Source organism: Populus trichocarpa, chromosome 10 (genome assembly GCF_000002775.5).
Source record: "Populus trichocarpa isolate Nisqually-1 chromosome 10, P.trichocarpa_v4.1, whole genome shotgun sequence".
NCBI lineage: Eukaryota > Viridiplantae > Streptophyta > Magnoliopsida > Malpighiales > Salicaceae > Populus > Populus trichocarpa.
Window position 1 is genome coordinate 8,503,447 of NC_037294.2, and position 14,513 is coordinate 8,517,959.

General features: G+C 33.5%; 1 protein-coding gene across 1 annotated transcript; it reads left to right on the forward strand.

Moving 5' to 3' along the window:
• Positions 1–4,574: 4,574 nt before the first annotated feature.
• Positions 4,575–6,208, forward strand: LOC112328871 (stemmadenine O-acetyltransferase). The gene has a single exon (XM_024610021.2). The coding sequence runs from the start codon at positions 4,667–4,669 to the stop codon at positions 5,957–5,959; it is 1,293 nt and encodes a 430-aa protein (XP_024465789.1). The 5' UTR covers positions 4,575–4,666; the 3' UTR covers positions 5,960–6,208.
• The last annotated feature ends 8,305 nt before the right edge of the window (positions 6,209–14,513 follow it).

The window sequence follows — 14,513 nt, forward strand, 5'->3', positions numbered from 1 at the left end:
CATACTTTATATAAAAAAAATTTATTGTTCTATTAAACTATCTACAATTCTATTACGTACAAAATTTATCTGACAAGAACTACAGTTTCCATAATTTTTTAGCGTGTAATAAAATTAGATAAAATATTATCATGTATAAAATTCACTCTAAACTAGTTTTTTTAAAAAAAAAATTAACAAAAAAAAAATTAACACACTAAAAAAAAAAAAAGTCCACGCAGTGCAAGTGAACAGTGTAACAAAATTGCATTGTTCACTATTTTTAACATGAACAGTGCATCCACTTTGCACTGTTCATGTTAATTGCACTGTTCATTGAACATTGCAATTAACACCACAGTGCAAGAAAAGCATGTTACACTTGCTTCTTCCAATCTTGCGTTGCAAACACAGAAAGTGATGGCCCCCATGAACAGTAATTAATGGTTTTTTCTTTACCAAACGCTTGGCTCCTGCGTTTTGATTGAAACGCAATCTCTACCGTGTAAACAAACGACCTCTTAATAAAAGTAAACAGTACCGGCAAAGCAGGTTGATCTTGTTTTTGCCGAAATTGTCTTTATGTGCCTTTTTTTTTATGAGTTTCTTGTTTTAAAAACACTTGTTATTATTTTAACCAAACATGTATTTTTTGTGGTTTTTTCATAACACAACCGCTGTCATATAAACAAATACACTCTTGTACAAAGCTATAAAATGCATGCTACTCAAGTAAAATATGTAGTATAAACTAACATCTATCCTTGATATATATATATTAAACCTCATGGAACCAAAATAGGCAACCAAAACAGGCAATGCTGGATTCGATCACAAAACTTCCAACTAATCGAAACCGTTAAAAAGTTATCTCAATTTGTTATTCTTTAATGAAATGAAAGTTTTTTGAATTTGAAACTTGTATAAGTTCATATTAATTTGTGTTTAATTTTTATCAAATAAACATGGATAATAAGATTCAAATTCATGAGCACTTGGTCATCAAGACTTTAATATTATGTTAATGTTCCATTTCAATCAAAAAATTTAAACTATTAAATAAGATTGAAAACATAATTTATATTATTTTATAATACAAAATGAACTAAGATGAAAATATATACCATCCAATTCAATCCAACAAGCACAATATTATGAATATATCCAAAATGGGAAACATAACAAAAGAATGTTCTCAAATCTTGAAAAACCCTACTATCAGACAAACACTAGATCATGATTTGCAAGAGAAGAAGATCAAAACCTTCTTCCTAAGTCCTAAATAATCAACTAATTAGGATAATTAATAAGCTGGAAGCTATGGTCCCCGGAATAGAAAAATAATGCACATCGTAAAAGGAGAATGAAATAAGAAGAAACAAAGGAAAGAAGGGGGAAAGAGCTGTTACTTGAATATATTAAGCTGCCCTTTCCTCTCCTAACCTCTTCAATATTATTTTTCTTCCTTTTGGCTTGTATATGGTCTCATACGAAAATCAACTCATGACCTCCAAGGGATATATACTTCTTGATCCATATATATAGCTACATCCTCTGCACATATATACCTGGGCCTGAGGTATCTGGAGAAGCATGCCTAGTGTTGCGAACTCATGCACAGCATCAATCCTTGTAATCAAGAAATGGTGCATCAAGGATATAATTTAATAGATCAAACTTTGAGTTTATTTTTTAAAAATCACTAATTTAAGTCTTATAAACTTCAGAATCACTAGAAATTTATATAATCGTTAATTTTAAGAGCCATAAGATTAATCGAGGTATATTCAAGTTAACTCAAACACCTATATTAATAATAATAAAAAAAAGTGTTGCATCCACATTAGCTAATATTAAAAATTATTTTTAATATTAGCACATTAAAACAATATAAATAAATAATAATTTTTAAAAAAAATCAAAATTTAAAGAAACACGATGTAAATCAAGTTTCGAAACAGGCTCTTATCATATAAGTATGAGATTACTGGTTTAACCTGGAATGTCTGGGAGTGCTTCCAGTGAAGAAAGGAAGCATGAGGACTTGCGCCACCACCTTAACAGGATCCAGTAACTTTCAAGCCTTTCGTGCTAAATAATCTGCCATGTTTGCACCAGAGCTCACTCCACGCACTATTCATCTGTTCTGGTATCAATACCAAGTCAGGGAGACTGCTTCTTTAAAACAGATGGGAAAGAAAGCCATGAAAATATCACCAAAATGAACTTCTATATTGATGCAAACTGAAGGGATTCTGAGCATTAGGATGATTATCAAACACAATTAAATGAGAATCTTACCTAAATATATTATACAAATAACCTAATAAATATTTTATAAATAAGTGAAATAGGTTTAATTGTATTTAAAAAGAGATCCAAACATACTAAAATTAAGTTAGCATTTTAAAATGAAAATATGAAATATTCAATTGTTAGATTAAACTCAACTCTAATAATTAGATGAGAATATGATCTAAATATATTATATAAATAACCTAGCTGATGTTTTATGGATGAGTGAAATTGATCTAGTTAGATATAAAAAAATCTGTTAATAGCTTAAAATGAAAATATAAAATATCTAATTATTGGACTAAGCTTAACTTTAATATTATTTTTTTAAAAAAATTATTTAAAACAATGCATTTAAAAAAATAAAGTAATGTAGTTTTGGAATAGTAATTTATTAATCCATGAATTGACCTATAACAAATATAATACTATCTTTAAACTTATTTCAATCTTTTTATTATTTAAAAAATATATATGATAGATTAAGATTATAAAACTCATATTTTTAATTGTTATTCAAGTATGAAAAACTCAAGTGAGACTTCTCCGATTCAACTCCAATAATATTTTTTTTAATTTTCGTTTAAAATAACATTTTTTAAAAAATATAAAAAGGTATGGTTTCCATCAATCCCGAATTGACAAAGAAACCTGTGAAAAATATAAAAACTCTCTTAAAACTTATTTCAATCTTTTTATATATTTTTTTAATATTTTGTGAGGATAATTGAAAAATACTACGAGTACTCTTGACTCTTGACTTACACATAAATTGGATCGTTATCCAGTTATATAGTCTCCGAGACTGGTTCGTTAAGATTCCCAAGATCCAAAGCATGAAATTTCAGCCCCGACACTAGGCGGTAACAACAAAAGACTTGATCCAACTGTCAATTTAGCCTAAGGCTTAACCCCTAAAATATCGTTTCAAGATTTCTGACATTGTTTCGGTGAGAAAAAGATCGGATTCTTCTTACCACCTTCGCACGGGTTAGACCCGGATTATCAAATTGACTCGCTGGACTATGCTAAATTTTATAACTATAGGCCTGTTATAAAGAAAGTTAAATGAATTGGGAATTTCACTGTAGCTTCAAATACATATTATTGTAAATTGTGATAGTAAAATTTTCATGGGTATTATGTGTAATTAAGAGGACTATAGAAACGTTTTAGTATTTTTCACGTTGTCTTTTCTATTTTTTATTTGAAAAGTTGTTGGCGTGCGTTCCACACGCTCCAACGAGTGAACGACGCTCATGTCATTAAGGAGGCGCATGAGACGCCTGTCGAAAGCCAAATCTAGCCATATGTTGTCTAGATAGATGCGTAGACATGCTCTCTTTCACATGGTGCAGCGCGTGTAGACAAATCATGGTTGAATTGTCGCTGGTGATCGATTGTTTGTGTTTTTTCTCTCTCTCCTGACAACTAAAATGCACAATTATTCTCTGTTTGTTTGTTGTTTGCTTGGATCTGGCAAGAGTAGGCTCTTGAGTCTTCATCGCAGCCAAATTCAAGTCGCTTGGATCTAGCATGACTGCCAGATACAAAAAACTTAAAATATTATCTATATTCTTAATATTTTTTGATAATTTTAAAGAAAATGATATTGACCCGCTATTATTTAGTATTAAAACTCGTTGAGTGGTTGGATAGTGTGGACTTTCACATTTTGGGTGGATGGAAGGAATGATAAGCATATATATGTTAATACAATTAATGAAGCGAATTTCAGGATATATAATCTTCAAACTTGCAGTATAGTTCTCAACCGTTTTAATTATATTGGTCCAGCACAAGTTCTTGACAAGGAGTACAAAGGAATTCTAGCAGAAGAATAAGTGGAGCAGGTAAGACACCAATTCAAACAATATTTTTAATTTCTCATGCCTTGAGACATGGCTGACATACTGTGTTCAGACATTTTGGAAAATCTCTTTTAATATTCCAATTTGACATACTGTATATATATATGATAATCACTACAAGTTAGATCGTCAGGGATGGAGTGAATAGAATAAATTCTGTAAAATAAGAAATCTTATACCGTACGTTTATTTGAACAGTGGCACCTCTGCCCTATCAGAATCTTTCTTGTTCCCTTTGCCCTATCACATTCTTTCTTGCTTCTCTTAATCAAAGATTTTCAACGTGATTTTTTCCAGTTTCGAAAGAAGTGTATATTATTGTCTATCATAGTGAAAAAGACCTCATCTCTACCATATATATATATATATTTCATTATTTTACGAAATTAGGAGACGAGTTAATTTTCATGGTAGGAATTAGCAGCTCTATATAAGAGCTTCGCAACGAAGGTAGAATTCCAAATACACAATTGATAACTACACACACTTCTGGGAAACGACCAAGTTAATTACCAGCTGAAATGAAGATTGAAATTGAAGTAATCTCCAACGAGATCATCAAGCCATCTTCTCCAACCCCAGATCACCTTCGCCATTACCAGCTCTCCTTTCTTGATCAAATCTCTCCCCCAACCTATAACCCTTTGCTCCTCTTCTATCCAGCAGACGGTGATGTCAAGATCAACAACATAGAGAAACCTAACCAGCTCAAGCAATCCTTGTCTGAGGTCTTAAACCTTTACTATCCCTTAGCCGGACGTATTAAGGACAACCTTTTCGTAGAGTGCAACGATGAGGGCATTCCATTTTTCCAGGCAGAAGTCAAGTGCCGACTTCCACAAGTTGTTGAGAATCCAGAACCTAGTGAACTCAACAAGTTGATCCCATTTGCACTAGATGATGCTGAAGAACTGCCTCTAGGCATCCAGTACAACATCTTTGAGTGTGGTGGAATTGTTATTGGTCTGTGCATCTCACACAAAGTTGGAGATGCATCATCACTGTTCACGTTTATCAAATATTGGGCTGCCACTGCTCGTGGAGAAGCAGATCACATATCAAGACCAGAGTTTATCTCTGCAACTCTCTTCCCACCTATCAACATATCAGGGTTTAAACCAGCCACTGGTATCACTAAAGAAGATGTTGTGACAAAAAGGTTCGTGTTCCGCTCCTCTTCAATAGAGCTGCTAAAAGAAAAATGCAGTCCTGCAAGTGGAAGCTTGGAAAATCAGCGACCACCATCACGTGTTGAGGCCTTGTCAGTATTCATATGGCAACGCTTCACAGCTGCCACTAAAGTAGAATCAAGACCTGAAAGAATTTACTCCATGGTTCATGCAGTGAACCTGCGCTCGAGGACGGAACCTCCGCTCCCAGAATACTCCTTCGGAAACTACTATCGGATTGCATTCACAATTCCATCCATTGATACTGGCGAGGAAAACTACAATCTTGTTAGTCAGATCAGAGACTCAATTGGTAAAGTTGACAAAGAATACGTGAAGAAACTTCAAAAGGGCAGTGAGCACTTGGGCTTCATGAAAGAACAAGCTGCAAGATTTCTCAGAGGTGAGGTGGTTTCTTTGAACTTCACAAGCTTGTGCAGGTTTCCTTTGTATGAAGCTGATTTTGGGTGGGCGAAACCTATATGGGTAGGCTCTCCAAGTCTCACCTTCAAGAACCTAGTTGTTTTCATGGACACTGCATCAGGTGATGGAATAGAAGCACTTGTGCACTTGAAGGAGGAAGACATGGCCAAATTCCAAGAGGATGAGGAGTTGCTTCAGTATATTGTACCAACCAAATGTTAAACAGACTACATTAATTACATATCGTTATTAGTATATTGGTAAGTACTTTCTTAATGTCCTTATGGTGGTTTCGACTGTGTTGAATCAATCTGGGTAATATTATAAGCTTTTCGATGTATTATTAATTTAGTATGTAAATTCAACAAATTAAAATAAAAGAAGAAGAAGAAGAAAGAACGACATGAAAATCAAAAGGGACCCGTTGAAAAGAGATTTGGATCCTACATGTCCGTTCGATTATGTTTCAAATTTAGCTATTCATTGTGAATTAAATAATCTGAATTATTGGAGAAAAATAAAATAATAAAGATTATGTTTTAAATTGTTACCGTTTATATTATAAACTGAATCTTGTCTATTCAATTTAAATTTAATATTTTAAATTTAACAAATATATGATTATGTTTCCTAGAAAATAGAATATCTCAATTCATTTAAAGGAATGTCTTGAATTTGTCAAACCCTCCATTCGATGCACGAAGAAGAGGTTAATTGCTTGAAATTGGTTGGTGCAGCTTGTGGAAGAAAGAACATGCGCCTGCAATGCAACGTGCCTTACCATTTGTAAATCCAACAAAACAAAGAAACGATACTAATTATTCTAATATGTTGCAAGCAGCTCCTTATTTCTTAACAAATTTATAATAATATAAACAAAATTAGGATTATAAGAACGAATCCAAAATACAACATTGAGAAATAAAAAGCGAATAACATATTCTCAATCCAGTATAATTGCATCAAAAATTAATTAGTACCTAGAATGGCAAACCTTTCATTAAAAAGTTTATGACAAGCGGAAAAATTAGAGAACTAAAATGCATAAGATTGGTAAAATTGGCAAGCCAATTTCTACTGAAAAAAGCTCCACTAGTGAAAATATTTTTATCTAGGGTAAAGAAACACAAATTTGAATAGGTAAGGATTCAATGAGAATTGAGAAAGGCTTAGTTAATTTTATTGAGGACTTAATTGGAAGAAAAAAAATTATATTTAAAATCAATTTTTGACTTTAATTGGAGGAAATTAAAGTCTGGAGGTCAACTTGCAATTTTAAAGAGTTAATTTGATCAAATCATGAGCTTAATTGCATAAATATTAAAATTTGATGGGAAATTAGAGATTTAATTTGTCATTATAATCCCCAATATTCAGTCGTAAAAAATATAGCTATTCATTTTGAATTAAATAATCTGAATTATTGGAGAAAAATAAAATAATAAAGATTATGTTTTAAATTGTTACCGTTTATATATATTATAAACTGAATCTTGTCTATTCAATTTAAATTTAATATTTTATTATGTTTCCAAAAAAATAGAATATCTCAATTCATTTAAAGGAATCTTGAATTTGTCAAACCCTCCATTCAATGCTCGAAGAAGAGGTTGCTTGAAATTGGTTGGTGCAGATTGTGGAAGAAAGAACATGCTGCAATGCAATTTGCCTTACCATTTGTAAATCCAACAAAACAAAGAAAAGATACAGCAATAGCAATAGTTATCGTAGCATAACAATATACAAGTAGTCATTATTCTAATATGTTACCACTACCAGAAATTCGCTTAATACCAACGGAATTACCGACGAAATAATTCTGTCGGTAATTTACAGTCACAATTACCGACGGAATTTTTTCTGTCTGTAATTCCATCGATATATACTGGCGGACTACTTCGGTCGATATTTATTGACGAAATGACAGACAGAATATTCAGAATTAAAGAAAAAGGGTGGTTCGCTGACGTGGAAGTTTTTGCGGGTGATTTTACCGACAGAATCACCGAGGGATTCAAAACGGCAGCTCCGTACGGTGACGTGACCAATTCACCATTCGAATTGCCGACAGAATCACCGAGGGATTGAAACCGGAATCTCCGTATAGTGACGTGGCCTATTTACCGTCAGAATGGCTGACGGAATCACTGACGGAATACATCCGTCGGTGAGTCCGTCGGCAAAAGTTAATAAATGACCACTCTGTCGACCCTCTCCTCCCCTATTTTTCCTTCTTTTTCCTCATCCCAACTCTCCTATACTGCAAACAACCAGCCCCACCCCCCCCCCCCAAAAAAAAACTCCCTCTTCTCAGCACAACAAGTCATATTTCTTGAAGTTTTGTGGTCACAACATCCGTGTTCTGATTTACCGATGAATTTTATCAGTTTTTGTAAGTAATTCTATCTTTTTAATTTTTAACATTTAAATGTCAATTTTATTGTTTTTTTAGTATATGTATTTTGTTAGTATATGTACATGTTTTATTGTTATTTCTCAAACAAACTTGTAGTATATGAATATGGTTTGTTTTAGATTTTGTAAAATTGTATTTGTTTGTAAATTGTTGAAACTTTATTGAATTACCGAATTACATGTGTTGTTTTGAAATAATTAATAGCTTGTTTAACAGATCCGTTTTAATTTTTATCAATGGTATTACGGAGTTGTAATTTCCGTAAATTTATATGTATTAATTTGTATGGACGTTGATAATTGATAATGAATATTTAATATTTATGAGAAGTTGTAATTAGTTTGTTGGATAATCTCGAGGTATACCAATATTTTTGCAAATTTATTTACCTATCATAGTTAATTAATACTTGTCATCATAATTTTATAAAGGTTCAATAGAAGTCATGGATGACCGTTCATGGATGTATCGAGATTCACCCCAAGGATTGCGGAGGATGAATTATTGTAACGGGGTTCAGGGTTTTATTAATTTCACAACATCTATTCCCAGAAATTTTACCAGAGGCGGTATTAGGTGTCTATGCAGGAAGTGTCAAAATAAAAAGTATCTGCATCCAGATGTTGTAATGATGCATCTCCTACACAAAGGGTTTATGGAGAATTACTGGTGTTGGTATGCACATGGAGAAGTATTCGTTCGTAATAAGAGAATGGGAGAAAGGGTGGTTAGGTCAACTTCTAGTGCTAACAATGTGCATGAAGCAACAAATGACAACACTAAACTTACAAGAATATGGTTATGGATGCAATGAGAATGAATCAAGGTAATATCAGTCAATGTCCAATCGTAGAAGAAGAACCTAATGCATATGCAGCTAGGTTTTTTGATTTGTTGAAAGATTCTGACGAACCATTATGGGATGGCTGCACGAACCACAGTAAATTATCGGCCGTAGCACAGGTGTTCACCATCAAGTCAAATCACGGGTTGAGTGAGGCCGAGTATGACAAAATTATTGAATGGGCGAGAAGCATTTTACCTGAAGGGAACAGGCTGAAAGAGAACTTCTATGCTGCGAAGTCCATGATGAAACCCCTCGGTTTAGGATACTAGAAAATTGACATGTGCCCTAACTTCTGCATGTTATACTACCTTGAAAATGCTGAGCTGACCGAGTGCATGACATGCGGGCATTCCCGTTACAAACCCAGAACTGGTAGGGGAAAGACTCTAGTGGCATTTAAAAAACTTAGATACTTCCCAATCACACCTAGACTACAGAGGTTATTCATGTCACCAAGGACTGCTGAGCATATGACATGGCACCAATCACATGATGCGGTTGATGGAGTTATTGTGCATCCTTCTGATGACGAAGCGTGGAAACACTTTAACAGTGTGCATCCTCACTTTTCAGCTGAATCAAGGAACGTGCGTCTTGGGTTGTGTACAGACGGATTCAACCCATTCGGGTCATTTGCTCCTCCTTATTCTTGTTGGTCGGTCATACTCACGGTTTATAACTTGCCATCGGGAATATGTATGAGGCCGGAGTTCATGTTTTTATCTACTGTCATACCCAGTCCAAGCAGCCCGGGCTGGATTACAAATGTTTGTCTTCGACCGTTGATTAATGAGTTGGCGTAGTTGTGGTCCTCCGGAGCTTTGACTTATGATATATCGAGGAAAATTTTTTTTGTTATAAGGGCGACTTTGATGTGGACTATCAATGATTTTCCAGCTTATAGAATGCTTTCTGGTTGGAGTACGCATGGGAAACTAGCATGTCTATACTGCATGAAAAACAATAAGGCATTCACGCTAACAAACGGAGGTAAAGCTTTTTTTTTTTACTGTCACCGTTGTTTCTTGCCACATAATTACAGGTATAGAAAGAACAGAAAAGATTTCTTTGTCGGCAGAGTTGAAAAGGATGTTGCATCCTGATTAGTACTTAAAAGTGCATTTTTATCAAGGTTTTATATCATCATTTTACACTTGAAGTATCAATAACTCGTTAGCTAGAGCATGTTTTATAATAACATATCTAATAATATAAGATACCTTTAATTTATGGTAAATGTTTATCTTAAATGCAGGCCTATCACATAAATGAAAGGATTGATTGATGAGTTTAACTACTGAAATTGAGAAGACAAATAAAGGGCTAAGCTTAGGAAAGAGATGCTGGTTTAGTCTAAACTGGAACACTGTTCAATCATTGGATCATAACTGGAGCTGTAGAACTGGGATTTAGGTCTGCTCTATATGGATGGAAAGCTAAGACATAGGCCTAAAACTTTCATGAGGATTTCAAGATTCAAAAAGGCCATTTTCAAGTTCAAATTGTAGCAACAACGGAGAAGTCCGAATCTATCCTACAGCCCAGATACTGTTTAGTGTTCAGCCCATATCTCGAGTTCTAGAAGTTCAAATGCACCGATTCTTTTTTAGTTGGAAAGCTGAGATATTTTCCTAGAACTTTCATGACAAAAATCTGTTCAAATTCTGATGTAAGCAATGACATTTTTTTCAGACAAGAAGATAAGGATTGTCACCAAGTCAAGATGTGGCTACCCACTCAACAATTAGTCATCAAATCAATAGTTCCAAATTTTGGCCTATAAAAGGAGGCATTTGCCATGCATTTAGGCATTTTGGTTGTTCAGATCAATATCTTGCTCTTGCTATTTTTTTTTGTATTTTGTAATGTTCAAGTTTTATTCCATGTTATATTTTCCTTAATCTCTTGTTTATGGTTTTCATTTCCTTTACTATACTTAATAATTATGATCTTATCTTGTTTATCTATGTTTCTCTTCTTTATTATGTTTAGCTAAGTTCATTATGTCAAGGTAAAAAGGTTTCAGTAATGGTGTTAGGATAAGTATAATATAAATTCAATATGGACTTCAATGCTTATATCCTAAACAACTTGCTATTAACATGTCTTATCATTTTTTTCTTATTAATTCTTAATACCTTGCTTGTTAAATGGTTAATCTAGATTTGTGTTGTATAACACTTGGTACAACAAATACTTGACACTTCATAGCCAACCGTATGGTATAACCTACATCTGTGCTATAAAAGGAACTTGATTTGTTGTTAACATAAGTTAGCATCATGAATTCCTGACAATATTTAAAAGTTTGGTGATACTTAAATAAGATAATTAATATAATCATGTTAATAATTTATAATGAGCTATCAATGACAAATCATTCGATTGGAACCTCCTTTGTGAGTAGTTTCTAGTTGAGTAATATAAAAAATTTATACTATACTTATTTGAAATACCATTAGTGGATCCTCTAACTTTGACAACTGTTTTTATCATTGTTTAATCCTCACATTAATCTTACATCTCAATGTCCTATTTACATCATCATCATCATCATCATCATCATCATCATTTATAATTTATATAATTAACCTCCCTGCGGTTCGACCCCGGTCTTGCCGGGTTATTTATTACTTCGACACTCCTACACTTGGGAGAAGATATCAATCTTTTGGTCGTGTCAAGTTTTTGGCGCTGTTGCCGGGGAAGGTAAATTACTGTATAAATTATATATTTTATTTTATTGTCTTTTCTTTTCTTTCCTTTTATCTAACTTTTCTTTCATTTGTTTTGTTTTGTTTTGTTTCTTTTCTTTTCTTCCATTTCATTCTTTTCCTACACGTGCATGACAGTTTGGTCACGTACATTAAGTGGTAGACTTCTAGGGAATCCTCATCATTTTCAGAAAACATGGCCGAAAAGGATAATCAATCGCTTCATAATGAGAATAATGAGAATAATCGAGTTAGAACACTTAGAGACCACATGAATTCTACAAGAACAAGTGTACCCTCATGTATAGTTTTTCCTCCTGATGCATCTCACTTCGATTTTAAGCCAGACATTATTCAACTTTTACCTTTTTTATGTCTTAGATCTAGAAAATCCATACTTGCATTTGAAAGAATTTGAAGAAGTCTGTAACACCTATAATGACTTAAATTGTAGCATGAATACCATTAGATTAAAGCTTTTTCCTTTTTCATTAAAAGATAAAGCTAAAACATAGCTACAAAATCTTAGGTCAGGATCCATTCGTGCTTGGGATGAAATGTGACAACAATTTTTAAAAAAGTTTTTTCCATCTCACAGAACAAACTCTTTCAAAAGACAAATCACCACTTTCACTCAAAAATCAGGAGAAACATTTTACCAATGTTGGGATAGGTATCGAGACTTGCTTAATACTTGCCCTCATCATGGTTTTGAAACATGGAGATTGATTTCATATTTTTATGAAGGGTTAACACCTAAAAATAGATAAATGGTGGAATTGATGTGCAATGGAACTTTTGAAAATAAAGACCCTGATGAAGCAATGGAGTACCTATACTTGCTAGCTGAAAATGCTCAAAATTAAGACACTACAAGCGCTTATGAGGCACCAAGTAAAACTCAACCTCATACATCTAGTGGAGGTATGTACAACCTTAGGGAAGATCATGACCTCCAAGCCAAATTTGCATCTTTAGTTAGAAAAGTCGAGGCACTTGAATTTAAAAAGAGTGGTCAACTAAAATCTGTTCAAGACATTATGTGTCAAATCTGTGAAACTAATGAACATTCAACCAATGATTGTCCAACTTTGCCTTCTTTTAAGGAATGTCTCCATGAACAAGCCCATGCTTTAAACAGTTTCCAAATGCCCAATCATAACCCATACTTAGGAACATACAACCCTGGTTGGAGAAATCACCCAAATTTCAATTGGAAAAGTGATAACAATAATGCACAAACTTCACAGCCACCGTTTCAAACACACTATAATTTCCAAAATTCTCATGGATATGCACCTCCTTATGCTCCACTTCCAAGAAGAAATCTTAAGGAAACATTGCATGCATTCATTGAAAAGCAAGAGACAATCAACACTCAACTTGCTCAAAGCATGACAGATTTTAAAGATACTCTTGCAAAATTGACATCTGCTCTCAGTTTTCAAGAGAAAGGTAAGTTTCCATCTCAACCACAACAAAATCCAAAAGGGAAATACAATGTAAATGCAAGTAGTTCTGGAAGCCAACACATGGATCAAGTCAAATCAGTCATCACTCTTCGCAGTGGTAAGGTTATTGAAAAACCCATTCTTGAACCTTGTGAGAAAGATGATGAGTCAATCTCTAAGGGTAAGGAAGGGGTTGAATCTGAATATTGCAAAGAAAAGATTGATTCCCCGCCAACACTTCCATTTCCTCATGCCATGACCAAACAAAGGAAAATCAATCACAACTCTGAAATCTTTGAAACTTTCAAGCAGGTAAGGATCAATATACCTTTTCTGGATGCTATTAAACAAGTTTCTTCTTTTGCTAAATTTTTAAAAGATCTATGCATTGTGAAGAGAAAATTGAATGTGAAAAAGAAAGCCTTTTTAGCCGAAGAAGTGACATTCTTCAGAACAATAATGCTTTGAAATATAAAGACCCTGGTTGTCCTACAATTTCTTGCTTTATTGGAGAATATAAAATTGAAAGAGCTTTACTTGATCTTGGAGCTAGTGTGAATTTACTTCCATATTTGGTTTTTTAAAGTCTTAATATAGGTGAGTTAAAACCAACTTCTGTAACTCTTTTACTTGCCGATAGATCTATAAAAGTGTCTAGAGGAATAGTTGAAGATGTGTTAGTACAAGTTGATAAATTCATTTATCCTGTGGATTTTAGTGTCTTAGACACACAACCTGTTGAAGCATGTAATTCATTTTCTGTTATTTTAGGACGTCCGTTTCTTGCAACTTCTAATGCATTGATTAATAGTAGGAATGGACCGATGAAGCTATCTTTTGGAAACATGACATTAGAGATGAATATTTTCAATATTTGCAAGCAACTTGGAGATGATAATGATTTATAAGAAGTAGATTTCATTGAAGAATTAGTTTATGATCAATTTGAATCTACCTTGAGTAAAACTGATTTTGATGAATCTGAAGAATTGCAAATGATTTATTCTCAGGAAGAAATCACAGATGAAAAAGGCACCAAAAATGTTGTCACAGATCATTTGTCAAGATTGACAACAGATTTGACATTTGACATCACACCAATCGATGATTACATTCCTGACGAATCCTTACTTTCTCTTAGTTTAATGCCTTGGTTTGCTAAAAATATCAATTTTCTTGCTTCAGGAGATTTGCCAGCTCATTGGAATACCGAAGACAAAGGAAAGTTTTTGAAAGAAGTGAAGAACTTTTAATGCGATGACCCCTACTTATTCAAATATTGTCCTGATTAAATATTTCAAAGATGCATTGCGGACAATGAGGTAAGTAGTGTCATTAAACTTTGTCA